General features: G+C 40.5%; 1 protein-coding gene across 3 annotated transcripts in view; it reads right to left on the bottom strand.

Annotated features, from left to right (window-relative positions):
• Positions 1-21,255, bottom strand: part of PPARGC1A (PPARG coactivator 1 alpha) — a 371,513-nt gene that overhangs the window by 45,202 nt on the left and 305,056 nt on the right. For all 3 annotated transcript variants that reach the window (XM_051616631.1, XM_051616632.1, XM_051616633.1), the window contains exon 2: positions 17,068-17,247. In XM_051616631.1, the coding sequence (XP_051472591.1) occupies positions 17,068-17,247 (180 nt within the window). The remainder of the gene's footprint in view (positions 1-17,067; positions 17,248-21,255) is intronic.

Below are 21,255 nucleotides of genomic sequence, written 5' to 3'. Positions count from 1 at the left end.
TTCCTCGCAAAACTATCAGTTTTTTCTTTGGGGTAAAAGTACAAGACCCTACAGTCTGCAATGAAGTCACCTCATCTTTAAAAAACGTAAAATGAGCTCTTTTTTTTTTTTTTTTAATGCTACAAGCAGTTCTCTTTAAGTCGTCTTAAGCAGGATACTTGTTCACCTGCTTCTCACTAAGAACCACAAGATATTAAACCAAAGGAAGGCCAAAGCAAAGCACAAATTATCTCGGTCCTTACGTACATTTTACTTGTGGTTCAGCCAGTCTGAAAGACATCCCTGCAGAAATCAGTCCTGTAGTGTAACATTGCTGCTGCTGCCTCAACTCTCCACACTTCTGGAGATAACATCGCTGCGGGTATTTGCTGTACGAGCACAGATTGGAAACTTAACCAGATTCAACAGCAAGTGCCTCTGCACACTGATTCCTGGCCATTGTGTTCCACACCACATCCCAGGTACTACACCAGTCTTGGCACCTGGATCATTGCCGTAGCAAGAATATAAAACACATACTTATTCACTCATTTTAGCATGTTTTCCAGTACCTTTTTCCTTCACTGCTTTTACTGCTACTTTTTAGTATGAGGAGTTTTTTTATATAATGTAAACCCCTCACCTTGAATAAGGCAAACTTCTAGAAACACATGCTGGGTAAGGTCAAGATAAAACCAAACCATGCAGCTGAACAGAATTTCCTTGCCCTTATTGGACAGGCATCATATCTGACTGCCATTGAGCTGGTAAAACCTCTCCTTTTAGACACTGTTTTTCTTTGATTCTCTTTTCAGGGCAAGAAATGTTTTCACTCTTCATTAGTGGTGGAATTCACAGATTCCCCTCACCAGATATATACCCAGTGGCTTTATAAGCTCATGCGTAGTGGCATAACCTAGCCACATGTCTTCCTACTGCCATTAAAACCCTCCATATGTCTTCATTTGGAAAGCAAATGTTCTTTTTGAGTCAGGAGTTAAGTTCACAGCCTCTCTGTCAAATAAACAACATGTCTGTTGTCACCTGGCTGCTGAGCAAGCCCTGTATTTGAAAATATGCACTCAGTGATTTTAGCCACTTATTTTTCAGCCTTTCCTTCCACAGTCAAGCAGCAAAAAAAATGTTCCACATTCATTATCATGATTAACATTATGATCCACCTCCTGCAATTCCAATTTCTTGTGGTTAAGTGTTATTCTAGCACTACCAAGACAACAGCCATATTGCACTGAATGATCTCCAGTTACATCATAAGTGAAAGTATCTGCAGAAAGTACTCACAGTTCAGACAGACAAGACTAAGAAAGAAGGATTATAATCCTGGCTTTATAGCATGGGATTTGATGCACAGAGATTAAACAACTTCATCAGGTCAGAGAGTGTCCACAGACAGGCATGCTGGAGGGCAGGGCTCCACCCAGCAATAGAAGCCTCCCCTTCCAAGCTGGGGACAACATTGCACAGATCCCAGCAGTGCACTCAGTCCCTATCCCAAAGCATTTCCAGCTGAGCTTTCAGTTGACAGAAGACTGAAAAATTCTTGTCAAGAGCGTTGTGGTCACAACAAAATAACTCAGGGTAGACTAATTTTGAGCATTTATGGAATTTTGTGATTTTGACATTTTTTATACAGAAAAAGTCCCCACTGTGTTTGTTCATCTATTACTTACACTCCAGGATGGAGTTTTCCCAAGAAAGTTAACAGAGAGAGTGAATGGTCACAGCAGAACAAGGCTGGTGAGTCAGGTGTACCTCCATGCCAGAAAGACACAGGGTATCTCTATGATGTAGCAGTTGTTAGGGAGAACATCAGCATGCTATAGCAAAAGAGGCAACTTTGGACCAGTGGGAAGGAACGTGGTCATGACTGAGCACAGAGACCATCTAGCTTAACACAAAAAGCTGGGCCAACTCCCCAAAACACAGGACGAAGCAGCAACTCAATAAATGCCTTGGAAAAACAAAGGGTTTACAAAATGTATGCTGAGTGGTGTCCCCTCTTTGCATAACTTAATTTGGGAAGATAAAAATCAGAAAACACCCAAAATCAGCTGGGTAAGTCATTACCTATACAGATAGTCACACAGACAGGTTATCCCCCAGGAAAGATAAGCAGGAGAAAGTGAACTGAGGATTCATTTCAAAGATTTCCAAACTACTATAAGCCAACTATAAAACTATTTTACTTCAAAATTTGGATGGCATTTAGAAACAAAATATTCACAAAAGCAATCAGTTGGTCACCACCAGGCTGCCATGACAGCAGCTTTATTGCATGCAGGTCCCAAAGATCAGGTGTCTGCAACATCGAACCGCCTTCCAGACAGAAAGAGAGAAAAAAGGCTGCTGTGTTGCTGTCCCCCCCTTTTACTATATACTTTTTTCATTCTTTTCTTTGCCAGTGAAGAGACTGCACTTTCTGGCTATAGTAATAGCTCAAGATCAGGAATCTGCTGTTAGGGACCTTGTAAGCTGAAGTGACAGCCTGAGATGTGGCACTCATTTGTGGACTTTTGTATGCAAAACTGTGTCATCTACCACAGCCTGCAAAGGTCATTACAAAGTCCACAGAAGTCAGACTGCAGCAATGGAGGAGGAAAGTGTCTTTGGCAAAGATCAGGGATAAAATACTTTCTCAAAGGCATTTGTGGGATATCAGGCAGAATGAATTGGAATTAGGATGAGGAATCGTGCCATTAACGCCAGCAACAGATAAAGTCCTAATACTTTCCTTGTGTATAAGGTGGGAGAAGACAGGCTAGATGCTGTGTGTTTATTGACGCAAGAAAGGTAGAGATAAGATATAATCTAACCAAATCATGGAATGCAATTTGGGAAGATACTAAAGAGTTACAAAGCTTGAATTAGCAGGTTTGTCTACTACCTACAGGTATAATTACATTTTGATACAAAACAATTACTGGATTGCAGAGAGGGAGAAAAGCAGGTGAGGTGGCCCTGATCCTTCTTTACTTGAGTAGCATTCAGGACCAGTAAGGACACTTACACACATCCAAAGGTAAAAGGACTCAAGAAGAAGGAGGTAGATATCTCCAGGAATTTTGGTGTACAAATTTGGCACTGGGAGATGTGTTGCCTTTGCACTGAAACAATTCAGATGGATTCAAACATTAAAATAGCAATCAGCAATATTTTGTAGGGTTTTATTCCAGGTCTATCAGCATTTTGACTCCTTTGCTATTGAAAACAAGCATGTTATTATGATACGCTATTTTCCTGCCATCTTCCTCACACACAGTTATATTGTTAAGGTCTCTCCCATAAGAAAGGGCTAATTTACCAGTCAGCAGCTTCAAAGTTAAAAAAATCTATCATTTTAGAATGGAACAGAGCACTTGCAATGAAAACTGAAGACATACAAAATTTGACCAATTTCTCATCTCAAAGCCTTTCAAGAGAACCTCAGCTAATTTGTGCATGGCTCTTGTGTGAAATGCGTGTTTGCAATGGACTCTGCTTTTCTCTTTTTGAGGTCATCAACACTCAACTCTTACATTTGATTCTCTAGGGGCAACAGCAGTGAGGACCAACATGGACTATCTCCAAATCCCAGCAACTTTGTTCTTCACAAAGATTTGAGTTCAGTTTATTTTTTTAATAGGGAATATATATCAGTATGGTTAGTGAGGGGTTCTAAAGAAATACTAACATATGAAGAGTCATGACTGGAAATTACTAGAGAACATAATGCAGTTCTGGAGAATACATTTGAGGGATGTCTTTGTAAGAGCTCTTTTAAAGACTGATTTTGGGGAGGAACTGGGAAAACCTAGCCACTCTGTTAAAAGAGACAGAAGGGCAATGAGTTCTACTGTAGGATCTCTTCTTTTGCTGACTCAGTGAAGACACACTTGTCACTCAAAGACAAATTAGAAAAGGGCATGGATCGTGCTACATAGATGCTCAATCTCAGTTATCAGCCAGGTACAGGCAGCTTTCAATGCATCTACCTCCAACTGCATCTGGAAAAAAAAAAAAAAAAGGCAGTATCTTTTGGTGGTTGTGGACAGAATGTCTTTGTCAAAATTTCAGTTTGAGCAAATGGGCAAAGCGGTTTAGTGCAGGGAGGATTTGTCCCTGCAGAAATTGACACAAATTCCTTTAGGACAGGAGCAGCCACCCCAACTGCACAGCTGGGATTGCCAGCAGATAGAATTAGGAAAACTGGAAGATAATGCTGTGGCCTAATGTAAACTCTTAAATCTGCTGTAAACAGAGCAGTAACACACAATAAAATTGGCACACAATAAAACTGGTATCTGTCATTGCACACCCAGAAGCAGGCATTGGGAAGGACAAGAGACATGAGTCGATTTTTGTTCATCCCTGTGAATTCTGGTCAGGGAAAACACAAGCTAAAGGAAGATGCGGCAAATAGCTAATATTAGAGTCATAGAGGGCAAGCTGGAATGATGGTATAGAAAGCAATAATAGGGTATCAAGTGGAAGGGTCCAGTTTGAGGTTTCTGCTAAATGCGTGTTACAACTTGGAGTAACAGGCTGAAGAAGGCAGCATTCCTGGATGTTTCAAGCTGGACTGACAGAAAAGCCCTGTACCCAAAAAAGCCATTTTCTAAAAAGCTTCTGACACACCTGCTGGGTCAAGGCACATCGTCAAGGATATACATACACAATTTTCAAAAACACAGCTTAGGAAATAAGACCTATTATGAGCTGAAGTTACGGGACAGGTCTTTTTCCTATTTTACTGTTGTGTCTAAAAATCAAAGTTTCACAAATCTACCCTTGTGAGAGTTCCAAAAAGAGAACTACCTACATAAAGCATGGGGCTGCCCCTAACATGCCCTCTTGGGTCCAGACAAGTCCACAGAGAGGCAGTTCTAGGGCATCTGGACTGTGCTAGGAGCGAGGTGTAAGGCGATGGTTCAGCAGAGAATTAGCTCTCCATGGCCTATTAGCTCTGAACATATTGGACTTAAACTGACTCCTTGTGGAGAGACTGACATATTCCTGCTTCCTGGCACTCTGGGGAAGCTCCCTGGGCAGTTGCAGGAGAGACCTGATTTTTGGACACCATTTAGATCTGTACAGGACACAGGCAAATAATCCTTCCCAACCCACATCTGAAAACAATACCACGACACCAACTAACTCTGTAGAAATCTGCTTGGTATATCATGATTGGCTCTATACAGAGCTCATGACCTGATAGGATCAAAACTGACTCTTCCAGATTTACTCCATTTACTCCATCATTTTCCCTGTGTTCCTGCAGGAAGGGTTTGCCCTCTCTCAGAACATAGCTTAGGAGAAACATCAATATTGAGCAAAAGCTAGTAATTTCACTCACAGCACCTGTCAGCACCATGCAGAGACACACTTTCAGCCTTGTAAGATGAACTCATCTGGCTATAAGAGCACTGTTTCAGAGCTAACAAGTCCTGTCCAACTAGTTAAAAATGGAGCAGAGCAACTTGCAAATGACACTATTTCTTAGCTTCCTAGTCTTTGACAGATTTTGGGTTTGTTTGGTTTTTTTAATATTTTTTTTTCAATTTAATTCTTCATTTTCTTAAGTCTCCATGTTGGCATGTACTACTTGAGGCAGCTTATCTCCAGGTTTGGTAGTCCCAAATCACATTGACACAACTGCAACTTCAAGTTGGCATCTCCTAGCTGTGTTGTAGGTTAGAACTTAATTCCCTGGGTTGGGCAAGATCAGCAGTCTGTAACCATCTTCAGCTGGCTGGGAGGAAGAGAAGTTGAGGTAGACAGCAGTGATCCCACGCCTCTAAAGGAAGAAAAACTAGAGTTTATCTTCACTCACAAGCCCCAAGGACCATCTCTTTTCTTTTTTCACTACCTTTGCTCCTTCCAAGGACTTCAAAGTACACACCATAAAGCAGGGACGGGCTGGTCACTAGCATGTACAAAGAGTACATGTACAAAAACTACAGGGTTTTTAGGCACTGCCGTGAGACAAGGAAATAAAGCCTGCATTAAGCAACTGGAAAAAAAACCCAAACCAACCAACCAACAACAAAAAAAACACCAACCAAAGAAACAAAAAAAAAACAACACCAGAGAGTATGGTCCAGCTTCACAGACAAGGAACCTTGTATACCTGTTGTTAAAACACCAAATGGAAATATGACAATTAACTTTAATCCATGGGATGAGATTTTCAGGAGGGCTAGGTACCCAGTGACAATGTTTAAGAGGTAAATGCACAAAGAAGTAATGTGCCACCAGAACTGTAACAAAAGGATTGCATAGGAAGTCATACCTTACGGATGATTTAGCAATATCATAGGTAGCACAGGCTCCAACAAAAAGTGAAATCATCCCTATCTTCCCATTTGTCGGCAGAATTTTAACAAGGGGCCCCTGGGAGCTCTTGGGGGCTCCTCCATGGCTCAACAGGCAAATTAACTCATCAAAGGGAAGGAAGGGATGATTAGCTAACAAGAGCCCCCTCCAGCCCATCACCGGCACATGGTTATTTCACCCAGATGGTGTTCACCTGCCTGAAACTGGTAATGACAGTCTCGGATTGAATTTACAGAAAAACATAGATAATAAGGTGCTGCAAGAGTGGCATGATAGGAGTTATTGGTCTGTGATGCTCTAGATGTGCCAGAGGCAGCAGAGCTGTTTTGTAATGTTAGCCTCTGTTTTGTAATGTTATCCTCTCTGCCTGAGAGATTTCCTGCTGCAAATGGGAGACTTGGTCCCCAGAGAGGCATTTGACCTGACCCTACCTATATGAGAGTGGGATCAACAGCAAAGAAAATTACAAGAGATGGCAACACTCCTATCACATACAAGCAGAAGCAGTTTGACACCCTTTCACTGGAAATGGATGAATGTCTCTGTAGTGTTAAGGACCATGTGATATTTTCTTATGCCTTAGAAAAAAAACCCAGAAGTTTTTCTGGCTTTTCACCAGATGCAATTGAGGTGACAATTGGTAATGTTTTGCCTGATAGCTTCATGTTAATGTAAAGAAGGGCTTGTTGGGCTTTTAAGGACTACTAAGGCTTTAAGTCAATCAAGTAAAGAAAATTGACACCAATCCTGGTGGGGGAAAAAATAAAGCAAACACAAAACCATAAAAAGAATTGGAAAAATGCCTATGTTTCCCCCAGACTGGTAGAAATGAAAGCCTATTGCTTCTTTTGTGCACGGCTGGAGGGTCAAATGCCTTGCAGGACACATTCAATCAGATGTCAATAAGCATGACCTTCAGTTTTTGTTTACTAAAATAATATTAAAATAATGGCACATGTATCCTTTTTTACCTGACAACTTTAAGATTTCACTAGTCCAACACCAAGCCTGTGAAAATGGACAACCTAAGGACCTGTGCAAGCAGCAAGACTACCCCAGGAGGTTGGTATCATTATATGAAGATTTGACATGAAAACTGAGGCCAGACTGAGTACACTCTTGCCTGTCACCCATCTACCGCTGCAAACTAGGATTTGGCCATGATGGGATCCCTGCTCTATACAGACATGCCTCCCGGAGAATGCAGAGTTGTTAAAACCTATAATGGAAGATGTTCCAAATTGGATCAGGAATTCATTACCAGTCCTAATAAAGTGTCATTTTAATGGGGGAGGAGGAGCAGCAGCAGAGCCATACAGAAATAATTTGACTTCCTGCTCCAGATGGCCCTGCCTGAGCAGGTGGGGCTGGGGAACAGAAGTGCCTGAGGACTGGAGGCAAGTAACTCCAGTCTTTAAAAAGGGTAAGGAGGAGGACCCAGGTAACTACACACCGGTCAGCCTCACCCCCATCCCTGGAAAGGTGATGGAACAACTTCTCCTTGGCACTGTTTCAAGGCATAGCAAGGATCAAATTACCACCAAAGGTCCCCTCCCACTTCAACTGTTCTGTGATTCTGCAAAGTCCTCCCCTGCTCCAAGACCATTCTTCATCCTTTACCAGACACACTGTCACCTGCACTACCTGGAAGCTCAAAACTCACCATCACGCTCTCCTGGAGAGCCACAGTCCTCTTCACTCAGTCTCAACCCATAGGGCCTGGCAGAGTGGGACCTGTTATAACTACATACAATTAGTTAACTGATGCATATTAAAAAAATAAATAAATATCCTGAATACTAGAATACTTTTAAAACTCTCATCATACCTGCTTTTCACTTAAGAGTCACTGACTACACTGTGGAAACATGCAAGCCTGCAGCGTTCTCACCAAAGTCAAAATCCCAGTGAGAAGTCTCATTTCCACAATGTTTACTACCTGCACTCTGTGATGCAGTTCCTGAATCATTATCCCAGAATGCTTAAACAGCAGCTTGGGAGAACAATTGCTTTTTTCACAAAGGTTTAGCAGTACTTTCAGAAACAATTCTGAATGCTCTGGGAGAAACTACCATTCCAGGAGAAAACTCCCACTGTTTCTTCTAGCAGCTCACAGGGAAGCAGAATGGTCCTCTAACCAAACCAATCCTCCAGATAACAGTTACCACCACCTCCTTGCAAGTAATCTCTTGCTTGAAAAACAAGATTTCCACTCAATTTCTCTATTTTCAGTCAGGTGTATTTCCTCTAGAAGAGATTTGCAGTCCATCAGACCATGTGGTGGACTGCCCCTTCAAATCCTTATAAAGATTTAATATCACTGAGCCCTCAAGGACCAGATGTAGCAACAAACAGAAATGTAGAGGTGTAAGAAGCTCCCTCTGACCATTTCACACCTCTAACCCTGTAACGTGCTTGGAAGGGCTGAACTTCATGTGGTGAGCTAGATGGCTGTAAACAGTTCAGGTAACTGAAAGCTGTCATACATCAGCAAGTCAACACCACTTGCCCAAGGCTGCCACCACGGCTCCTCACAGAAAATACTGTGTTCTTATTATTATTGTCTTAGTGATTAGAAGTACCTATTACGGACCAGCACCCCATTGTGTTACTCACAGTAAAGCACAAAAGCACAGATGTGTGTGAGGAAATGGAAGTATTATTCCAGTGTATCACACAGCTCAGGCTTCATGACAACACCAAAATCTCAATAGGTTTTGGTTTTGTGACTTCATAAACAAAACCCAGTGATTACTGCATGTGGTAAAAAGCAAACTCCAATCATGGCATTTCAGACTCATCACCACCACGAAGTCCTAATTAATTTCTCAATCACTATGAAGCAAGGCTGTTGCTCCATTGTGTCAGAATGGAAAACTCAGCCAAAGCCACCAACTACATGTTGTAAAGGAGCTGATTTCCACTGAGACTTGAGACCAGCCTCCATGGCTCAGCATGTGCAAGCACAGAGTCAGATCTCTGTGCATGCCAATCCTGCAGTCCATCACTTCCAAACACGGGCAGTAGGATCCCATATGCACCTGCACAAAGCTACCGAAATAAAAAAGACACTGAAGAAAAAAAAGCCCAAAAAGCTGAGAGGGGCCACTCCTCCAGAAAGGCTGCAAATCTATGGTGCGTCTGAGTATTACCCACTGTAGTACAACAAAAGCTACATCTGGTTAAGCTTTCACAGACACGCATACACACACACTCTTCCTTGTACTTTATTCTGCTTTGTGAAAAACGTAAGTTTGACGTGATTCAATACTAAAACTTTTTCCCTTCAACAAATTCGCTCCATGCAATTTCCTCCTCCTGACCTACATGTGCACAATAGGTTAGCGGTGCTCAGAAAAAAAACAATTCCTAAATTAAGCCTCACTATGATTTTATTGTTCTGTAATGGCATGGGCCTGAGTTATTGTTAAGTGGGATGGGGCAGCAGGGAAAGAGCATGCCAGGGTTAAGATGGAGCATTTAGGAGCAATTAGCAATAATGCACAGTGCAAAAATAGCAATAATAATAATAAAAAAGAGGTTACACTAGAAATAAAACCATTAAGGGAAATAAATTTAACTCTTTAGCCAATTAGCATTTGTTTAAGAAAAGCAAACTTTCTGTTACTGTTGTTAAGCAAATGGGGAAGCAAAAAGCAAAAAACTCAGAAATATTAACTTCACAGTAGCAATGTGTCTGTGAGTGTCTTTCTAATGAAAAGACAGAGCCACCGTCCCAGTTTTTTGCAACCCTCTTTGCAGTTCTAGGGAGAAAATATTTAGTTCAACATTATTGTAAGCTAGAATATGGCTCTATTTATGTGACAAGTTGACAACATACAATTTCATGCTTGTTGAACTGATCTGTGTTATATATTCACTGCTAACATTATGAAGCCTCACCATTATAAATATGAAACAGTATACACTTATTCAAAATAACTCCAGCAGTAGCAATTTATAGCTCAGTTGTTTGTGTGCTTACGAAATTCAAATGCCACCTTAAGAAACTGCATCTCTCTAAAACAGATGTGGAGTGTGACTGTGACCAAAGTGGATTTAAGATGACCTCTGTGAAAGGAGGCTATTACATTTTTGTCTGCATGGCAGCTGACACCAGTTTGTATTTAGATACACAGCCAATGGGAACACAGTGTAACACAGTGTCCTCAAGGGCCGGTTTTAACAGGGCCAAGACATTTGGCTAATGACCTAATTAGCTTACTATTGTTCTTGTGAGTGTTAGTCTTCCGTTTTGATAAAAAGTAAAGGTGCTCATCGGAGCAGAGACATGGTGAGTACCTCAAGCCAGGGCTGCTCTAGGTGAAATATTTCCTTAATGGGACTGTGAAGGGGATCAGCTGAGTTTTCTTGATCGTGTCCCTGGGGAATGGCCTAGGTGTCCCCATAAATCAAACAATGAGCTCTCAAATCAATTGTTTTTTTTTTTCTCATTTGGGACTTATTTCCTGTCTAAACTGTCTGAAAGATTCAACCAAGATGCAAGGTTCTTGCATTAAAACAGAGATGCATTTAGACGGTTTGTAGTTTGTCCAAGAGGGAAAGAAAAGGGAGCAGCAGCACACCTTGCTTACACTAGATACAGAGCATTTCCATAAACTCTTCCCAATCACATCGCAGCTGGTTTGAGAAAAATAAATTCCACTTCCTGCTCAAGCCTTTAAAATTGTCAGCATAGCTAGTCATAGATTATAGTTTACATACATCATCTCCATAGAGATAATGCCATTGTACTGGTCTCCTATTTAGTAGCTGCAGAAACCTGAGTCTGGCCAGAAACCTTGGAAAAGGTAACACATTCAAACACACAAGGAACACTACATTGCTCCATTAGGAATATAACAATTCTGGCACTTTCACCCAGCCACTGCTATTTTCTTTCCCTGTAACTCTTTCTCCCACTCTTACAAGTGGTTTTTATGATATATTGCTACCTTTCATTGTTTTTATAAAGTCTCCCATCCCAAATCTGCATCTTTTGCCTTCTGAGTTTATTGTTGTATTAAGCCTACAATGTTGTCTGTTTCCCTACTAAATCTATCCCATAACAACATACTGTACATTCATTTCTCTAGGACCTCAGCAGCTCTTACCTGTTTGCTTTTTATGATCTCTTATGAACTGCTAGGAATAGCAATTTGCTGCGCTGTTTGTAAAGTCCTCTCTGCCTGAACTCAGCTTTCCCCTTTTTTGTTACGCAGCGATACTCTCTGCAGTGAAATCCCATTTGCCATAGAAGCATTTCATTACAAGATGCATTTTAGAAGGACACAGGTTCCCAAGTATGCTGTGTGTGCTTACCCTGTAAAACATTCAATATGTATGAATCTGAATTTCAAAAAACCTACGTATTACAGCAGGAAACTACATGTTGATATGAGATGGTCCTGTGCTACATTCAAATTCACTCATATGCTGCCCACTCTACGTTACTGCCCAGAGCTACTTAGTTTGTGCTCGCTGAGGCCCCAGACATGCTGCTATGCCGTTCACGCAATCTCAGCTCATATAAGCACTTTGATAAGCTTTATTCTGCCATTATACCATCTAGAACATTAAACACAATGTTTAAGTTCTATGTTAAATCACAATCAGTTCATATTAACTGTTCCAAGCTCCTCATTTTTATCAACAGTTACTTTATTAAATCCTTAATAATATAGATGGAATAGTTAGTTAATTTGTGTGTTGAGCCGTGGATGTTAATTTGTAAACATAATAACATACTGCAATCATTTGCATAATAGCATTTTAATCTTTTTAGTAAAAGCTGTAATTCCCTACAAAGTACGCTGCAGTAGAAACTAAGTGACTATTGGTAATAATAAAAAAGGCCTTAAAATTCTGATCCTATTATAGTGTTGGAACATACCCAAACTGCTACCATAATCTCTGAAATGTTACTGTTCTCTGATTTAGGTGTCTGTGTCAAGAATAAAAATGAAGTATAACTGGTAGCAGTAGACTATTTCCTAAATGTAATTTAGTATTCACTAAGCACCAGCACTTTGCAAATAGCTCTGAGGCTTTCCTTCAAAGTTCAGAGCTCTAGTTATGCATATTGTGTGAGGTACACCATGCAGCTCACCTCCAGCCTCTGTTGTGCTGAATAGATGGCTATGATAAATCATGCTGATTTGGCACTGAAGGGCATCAGCCATCAAGGATTTGACTACTATGTCTTTTTCTCCCTGAGATTATGTCTCCTTGAACTGCCTGCCCTGGGCTACTAGTTTTGGAGAAAATTAAAAAGTGGAAAATATGCTAGGGGAGGCCAGTACAGAAAGTCTATATAGACTCAGCTCTATGGAAACCCATTAACACCAGTCACAAGACTGGCAAAGAAAACATCGGTGGCTGTTTAAAAGTCAGGCCAAGCCATTTTACGCAAGATCTGGTAATTCATTAATCAATCTAGCTGCAAACCTTGAATAAATAACCTGGAAATAGTGAAGGAAACTGGCAGCACCACAGAACACGAGGGAGTTTACAATTTGAACCAATGCATGTTACCCTGGTGATGTTTAAGGCTTCCCTCTACCCTCATCATCTTCCTGATGCAAGCCTTTCCAAATAAATAAGGAATCATTTATCTCCATGAATTTCCCTGCTCCCAAGGCATTTCACTGTGCACCTCCTTTTTTCTTCACATTCTTACTGCTTGTAATACAGCATTTTTTGGCAGCCTACAATAAAACATAGTAGCCTATTTAGGCTTTCCACATACACAGCACATTGCATGGTCTTGAAAAGTAACCTGGCCTACACCTATGCAAAACAACTGAAAATAAAGTCATCAAATAAGTGGAGCATCTCTCTGGAACACTGAATTATGTAAATAGATTACATTCATGGAAGGGCAAGTAATTTGTATTTTCTGAAGTACTTTTAAAGGCTAAAAAAAGGGGTTTGTCAAGTATGAGAATGTCACAAATCTTTATGATTTTACACAAGTTCATTGTACTTTAACAGGTTATTGCCCATCTATGGGCTGCATTTTCTATTAACATCAGTTGAGTTATTTGTAAGCAATGCCAACAAAGAGAGATATCCACTACAGATATCTTCTCCCTTCATAATGCTAGGCATGGGTCATAAATAACTTTAAATATGACTACTCTTACATGACAGGGTACAGCATGTTTGAAGAAGCCTCAGGGGACAACAGTTTTCACAAACAAAAAGCCCTCTCACTGGTCCCACATTGAACTGTATGGTTGTTCCCATTTCCACACAGCATTGGCTTTGAGCATGAAAAACTAAATATTCTAATTTTCTAAAAGTAGCCAAATCAACTTTTTACAAATGCCATTTTTTAAAGTCTAGTTCTTCATAAAAGCAAATATTGAAAGTGAATGATGCAGTGAACCATCTAAATAACTGGTCTTGGGTGACTTGTTAACTATTTACTTGCATGGACATGTGTCAATTTTCAGTGCCCTGAGGGGCAAGGCATTTTATCTTTCCAGCAGTCAGAACAATGGACAAAGAAAACCAGGTGAAAACCAGAAGGGATCAAGCTGTGAATAGAAAGAAAATAACTAATTCATAATATGCATATGAACACAGGGTGATAAGAAGAGCCTCCAGGCTGGGGCAGACTGTACAGGCTTGATTCAGGACTAGTATCAGCTACACTGGCAGGCAAGAATAACACAGTGATCAATCAGGTGTGTCTACAAGACACTGATGTGTTTTAACACTAAGTGAAGGCCAGGGTCACATCACACCTAAGCAGATGAGAGCAGGGATTTATACTCAACAGTTATATACTATCTAGACTAATTGCACCTTTATCTCGCTTTACTCCTGCTTGCTACCATAACTATTAATAATTTCTAGTCCGTGAGACTCCCAGTGCCACTACTTGCGGGTGCTCTGCTCAAGTGTGTTTCCGGTTTCATAGTTTGAAGAAAGCCTGAAAATTCACTTTCTGAAATAGAGGTTATTATTTAAAAACATGTACCAGCTTGAGACATACAGGAGCATCCAGACAGTGCCACATGTATCGCATTAATACCTTGAAAGAGAGGGTGCTTCATTCAGGGTTAGGTTTGGCAGTTAACACTGTACAGCTTGTGCAATTAAGGCTGCTCTTGTACTTCCCAACATTTGTCTGCAATTCTGGTTTTTCCCTTCCACCCCAAACAGACTATACATCTACTTTTGTATAACAAAGCCTCATCTGGAAGCTTAAGTTAGATAAAATATACTACTCCCATGATGAAATGGGAGAAAAAAAAGGGAAAAAAAAAAGAAAAAAAAAAGAAAAAAAAAAGTAGTTATTTCCTTTAAAAAGAAAAGCCAATGCAGATCAATATGGGAAAATCTAGAGATCACAAAATGGGAAACTGCACAAGACTTCCATTCTCTCAGCTAAAACAAACAGTTCTTCAGAGAGTACGTAAGATAGTCTCTGGAGGAAGAAGACATCTTCTTCTGTTCTTGAGCACCCCCAGTCGTCACATTACAGAGCAGCAGAGGCAAGAAATCGTGCAAGGTATCCAGCTGCACGGTGGAGAATGGGGACAGGGTTAATATATGGGAGGAGGAAATAACTGTTTCATTCCCATCTTCCTAGGCCAAGCAACCGAGAAATGTAAATATAACACACTATGAAGCTGAAAATAATCTAATTTTGTACTGCAGTATTGCAAAATACTATTAGAGCACAATTTGTCCCTACAGGTAAGTACAGGCCAAGCTGTGCTGTCAGAGACAGTGAGGCAGCCTGCAACTGAAGCCGATGAGTGTGAAGGAAATCAAGGTGTTTGAAAAGAGGACAATAGAATTTACCCATTAGGAAAGAAGCAGCATATTTTATTTAAAACTATTATTTCTGACCTATTAGTTGCTGCCTAAATCCATCTGCCCGGCTGCATACCATTTATTTGTTCACACTGAGGCTGCTCATCCTCAGACATTCCCAAATGTTCCTGTGAGAAGTTATACTGGTATCTCATGTCACCAACTTGCCATGAGGTCTTGTATTTGCAACATGCTGATTTTCAGAACAGGAATTGTCTCATATAAGAAGTGACAATTCCTATACAAGGCATGTAGGGGAATCATCTGAGACAATTTTGTACTTGGCAGCTGTGGCCAGCAGTTAAGATAGCCAGTTACATACAGGGCAAACAGTGAGCCTGTGGTCAAGTTCCACTGGTTTTACTGGAACAATCTGTGATCTTAGAGTTTGAAAGTGTGCATCTTCAACTGATTTTTCTAAAAAGAAAATGCCTCTGCATTTCGCTTTAGATGAATGAGGAAAAACACATCTACTTGGCTATAAAAAAGGCAATGCCACTTTCTACCATGCTAGCTGTAAATGTGTCCCCTGCCCTCCCCGCCTCCCTGCTACTGACCATCCAAAACTACACAAGAACACACCCTGCCCAAGGCAGTACAACTGCAATTCAAGAACAAGACAGGGTTTGGAAACTTTGTAAAACAAGGCCTGGAACATTATACAACTAATGAAAAAAAAGAGCGCGTAAGCACATGGCTTTGCAGGGATAATTTCATTCTGATTTGAATAAAATGAATTCCAAGGTACTTGGGTGTAAATGATAGAAACTACTAGACAGGACTATCAGTTACACTCGTATAAATCCAGAGTAACTTCATCTGCATCAGGGAGATCACCATGGTTTTAGAGCTATACCTAAAAAAAAGAAGAATTTCATTCAGGACATCTCACGTATGCATTTTACTGTGTTGTTTCAGTAAATCATTTCCAGCCTTTAAACTCCACTGGGACAATTTGGGGCTTCCCCAAGCAATGGGCCAGCAGTATTTCCTGCAGCTGCAGTATCTGCCATGTGAGAGGCAGCACCCATAGCTTGCTCTTGCACAAGGAATTCCTCCCAGCTAATCAATTTATTGTCCAATTTCTCAGTCAGTGGAAGTTTTATGGCATCTCCTGTCATCAAGGAGGAAAGGAGGTCAGGGTTCAGGAGCTGGCCCATAAGCAAAGAGGGGAGAATCATGAAGTGATACAACAAAAAAGAGAAGAGCAGAGATAGATAAAGAAGACCATAACTCTCCGCTTCTACACTCTCATCCTCAAGGCAGTATTTTTAAAGAAAACATTTAAATCTCTCCTACCACACTTCAGCTTTTACTTTAAGACTGCTCTCCATCAAGGCGTATCTGAAATATCCCAAATTATGCTCCTGAGCCAGTGACAGCTCTCAGTGCCCTTTCTGACACATTCACCCTTTTTCTTCCCTATACATGAACTATGAGGACCACTCAGTTTGTGTGCAGAGCGCGTTGCACAGTAATGCTTAACTAGAAATACCCCAGCTCCAGACACCCATCAGCTAGTTGCTGTGCTGCACTCTGCTTTTTGCTGGGGAATTTAAGTGGAAGACAACAACCATTTCTACTTTTGTCTTTCTTTGTAGCTGACAACTATGCAACTCCTTGCCAGGATGCTACAGGGCAGGGCACTCTAAGCTCTCTTTAGTCATTCCTTTCAAGAAATCAGAATCGCTATTAATCTTTTTTTCAAGACTTTTCCCCCCCTCTTTCTCCAGACTGCAGGCCTGGTTTTGATCCCAAGTATTAAAGATGCCAGTCAGAACTCCGAACACACATCACCATTTTTGTTGTCTCTTAACAGGGGAAAAAACAGTAAAACCATGGTCCACCAAGCTAAGAGAAAAAAAAAGACAAACAAAAAGAAAAAGAAAGAAAGAAAGAACTTGGCTTTGCACCGCCTTGCCTTACCTCAAATATATTGGCGGGTTCATTGCTGTACTGATTGGAGATAATCTCTGACTGGTCGCTGTACCACTTGAGTCCCCCCAGAAAGCTGTCTGTGTCTAGGTCGTTCACATCTAGTTCAGAGAGGTCAAGTTCTGGTAGATCTGGGCAAAGAGGCTGGTCTTCACCAACCAGAGCAGCACACTGCAGGAAACAGCAACACAGAAATAGTTTCATTAATTACCAGGAATCTATTAACTTTAATATCATGTGATAAGAATTAAGTCTCAATTAAGCTATGGCACAGGGTCACTAGAATTGACTTGTTTCCTGGGAAAACCCCCGCTAAGCAATACAACATTGTTAGCTCTAGGTAGGTATGCACAAGGGAGGGGTAAACAGGATTGTATAGACTGCATTCTCTACCTCACCTCTGTCCAGGGGCAACAACTTTCCTTCTCCCTATACTCTTTGATACCACCTGTGTTAAAAGCTTTATTTAATCCAAATGCAGAGGCCAAAGCATGGCCTTATTCTCCTGCTTCATAGCAAACCAATGCAGGTAGAAGTTACAGATGAATACCTCTGGGCAAGGTCTGTCACGCATTTCCTGATGCATTCAGGTTGAAGAAGCACAGCCTGTTACAGCCTTAGCCCTGGAGGCTAGCACAAGCTGGAGATAGTCACACTTTCACTTCTACAGATCATCACCATAATCCTGGAGGTCAGTCATGACGGTGGCTACCATATGGGTATAAAAAAGAACAGGTCAGCAATGCTGCTGTGCTCTTTGCCCCGATGCACAGACCACAAGCCACTCAGTTATACGCCAGGGTCCTGGCAAACAAACTGCATTCTGAAATATCCCTAGATTAACAGTTGGGTGACAGGGATAGTTAGTTCACGCAGCCCTTCACCTGTTTCATGTGAACACACAGTACCTGCAGTGAGGGAAACAAAGGGTCTTCCTCCTCTGGCAGCCCCTGACTCAGCAATCCTAATGTAGAGGGTCTGTGAAACATTTTGGTTGAGGTAGTAAACAAAGTTAAGTCTGCATGGATACTCTTCAGAAGTGCAAAATGGTTTTGTCTCCATGACTTACAAAGGGAACAGTGATAAATACAAATAAACTGTGAATAAGTATCCTTTTGTATCCTAGTATGAAGCTAGATAGGATATTGACTGACCAACTAAGCAAGAAAAAAAATAGTAACACACATCCACTTTAGCATGGCAATTGAAATGTTAAAGAGTATCCACCAAAACCATTTCCTAATTATGGATAACACATAGTAACAGCTTGGAAATAGCAGAGTCCCATACGTCAATGCTGCTCAATGAAGAAATTCCTTCTGCACTGTACCACCTACTACTGTAACTCACCTCCAAACATCCACGCTGATATGGGTATACTGCAAAACATATGTAAAGCTGCAAAGGCAGCAGGTGCTGAATGGTTAAAAGGCATTTAAAGTCAACTGAATCTAAGGGCTTCCACCTTGAGTATTTCTAGTGTTGTGTTATGGACAGCCAACAGCAGGTCCTTTTCAACTCCCATTCGTTGACTGGGTGGTTTGAATGATTTCCCAACCTCTGTTCGGACTGAGGTCAATCCAGAAAGGGCCACTTTCTGAAGAGAGACGTCTGTAGGGCACTAACACAGTGTCCATGGATGTGAATTGCTCAATACTGCTTATGTCACTCTTGCAAGGACTGCCTTTTACAATAATGCAAGTGAGAGCTGCTGAAGGTGCATTTCATTGAGGTTTTTGTCTCTGGGAATCTCAGTGCAGCTGCAGTGAGCAGGCTGGATGCAGCAGCGCAGCCACGAGCAAAGATTTTGTCTCTTGGCACAATGACTTGGTGCAGCTGGTGTGAGCTATAATTTACCAGACAACTTCTATGTCTACGAGGACACTAGGAGATAATCACAGAACAGGCCAAGGGGCAAGGGAGCTGAGAGGCTGCAAAATGAGACTTTGAAACAGCAGTTGCTTTCCTTTCTATTATTTAAGGGGTTGTGGAACTTCAAGAAGTCAAAACCTCACTTAAGTAATTTTCACTGCACACTATTTTTTATCATTACTTTGGCCATTAAAAAAAAAACAAAACAGCAAAGAAAAAAATTAAGAGTTCTCTCTTTAGCGTGAGAGACAACTTTCCAGCAGCAATCTTATAATGCAGAGATGACCTTTTTTTAATGCTTGGCCAAAATATCTGATCTCATTGAAGGATAATCCAGTTTTTGACTGAAAAGGTAGATTCTCAGTATCATGCTCAGATTTCTGTTGTAGAGGTCACTAGCTTATAACTGATGCGGTAGACTTCTAAAGTATCCTGCTGATCTGCTACTGCTTTCATTTGTAAAAATAGCTTCACCATGTGAACCACCTACTTAAACATGTTTACTCTTGGTAATCTGCATTTTTAAGTCTCTAAAGTTGGCTTTTGAAGCAGCATAAACAATTGTATTTAAAAAAAAAGTCCTACTCATACCAGTTTTCATTTGCCTGTAGTGACTGCAATGTCACAAAAAAATGTAATTGCTGAAATGAAGTATATATGCTCTTGCCAATGCTGACTTGATAATAAAATCAATGTTTCTGAATATGACATTATACTTCTAATCTAAGACACATTAGTAGCAAGTGTTCCTGTTATTAATTTATATTTGGCCTTTGAATAATGCCAGATTTGACACCCCAAGTCCTAAAACTGTCCTCATCTGACACGTTGATATTTACTGTTTGCCTATACATCTGTAACAGGTGCACCTGCATTGCTGGCATACATTTTACTGTCTTCCCATCATTATTTGATATGATAGTTATTTTGTAACTATAGTTTTAATTTTATAGTAATATTTAGGAGGATAAAGCAGTCATTTAACACAAAAGGTTAATTACTGCACATTACTTCACTCCAACAGACTTTTTCTCTCTTAGTTCAGGTGCAAACAATAAATTAGCTTAACTGCACTGATGATAATGAATCAGTATAATTAAGTATCATTCTCCATTAACCTTTTGGACATTTTCGTGCCTTTGAAGGTAAATTTAAAAAAAAAGAAAAAAGAAAAAAGAAAAAAAAAAGACTGGACTTGTGCCATATTAATTATATTAATGAAAAAATTATCTGTGTTTTATTTTTAACAAGTTTTTCAGACATCCAAGGGGATGAACCCAGGAAAGAAAGACAGACTTGAGAGAACGTGTGTCATGTGGATTCTCTCTATCTATCTTTGCAACCTTACTGTACATCACCTTCATTAAGCTGTGAAGCACTGGGGATGCTGATCAGCTACAGTGATGCAGGCCTTTATTAAGCAACACGTCATTATGTGAGTGAGAATATAATGCTTCAAAAAATGAAAGCTGCCTCCAGTACCTGCTGCCTGTGATATTTTAGATCAGTAAAGGTGATCCCCCGAGTCAAAGCAGCACACAGACACTACTGTGTTGCTGTAGGAAGTACAATGCATGAGCATGTTGGCAAAATCCTACCCACAGTTAATCCATCCACCACCCAATTAATATTAAGCTCAAACCTTCCTTTTCTTTCAGTTTTTTTCCTCCACACTATGAAGAAGTCATTGACATAAATTATCTATTCTGTTACTAGCTTGAAATTACTGCAGGAACTCTAGTGATTAAAATAAATCTTCAGTATTTCCATATAAGCTGGTTTCTCAATCAGCTCCTAGCAGCATTAGGAATAATACATGATGGAAAAATGAAACAACGGCAGCTGAGACCCATGCTACAAGCCAGACAACAAGCCACAGGATACTCCAGCTACTCAGAAACAATTAGGACTTTGGAGCCAGAAAGTCATCCACTTACAGTCTTGACTCATAATAGCTACAGGACATATGAATTATCCATATCTATTCCACTTTACCAAGAAATCAAAACAAGATAAGAGCAATTACAATATACAAACAGAAATCAGCGGATACAATGGCAAGCTGCAAATATTTAAAACATGACAAAAAGATTTGAGAATCCACATGCATGCTCCACCAGATAGGAAAAATACACTGGAGAACACAGTAACATTTTTACTTTAGTTGGGTAGCTCTCTACAGCACGAACATCTTATTTAAAAAGCACTGCCTGTAACCTGCTTTTCCCTCCCCTGTCACCTGAGGGGAGCATTTTAAGCATTTATTCCAAGCTTGCAGCCAGAGGGTTAGTTCCTTTGAGCAGGTCT

Source organism: Apus apus, chromosome 4 (genome assembly GCF_020740795.1).
Source record: "Apus apus isolate bApuApu2 chromosome 4, bApuApu2.pri.cur, whole genome shotgun sequence".
Classification (NCBI taxonomy): Eukaryota; Metazoa; Chordata; class Aves; order Apodiformes; family Apodidae; genus Apus; species Apus apus.
This window is presented reverse-complemented; position numbering and strand designations above follow the sequence as displayed.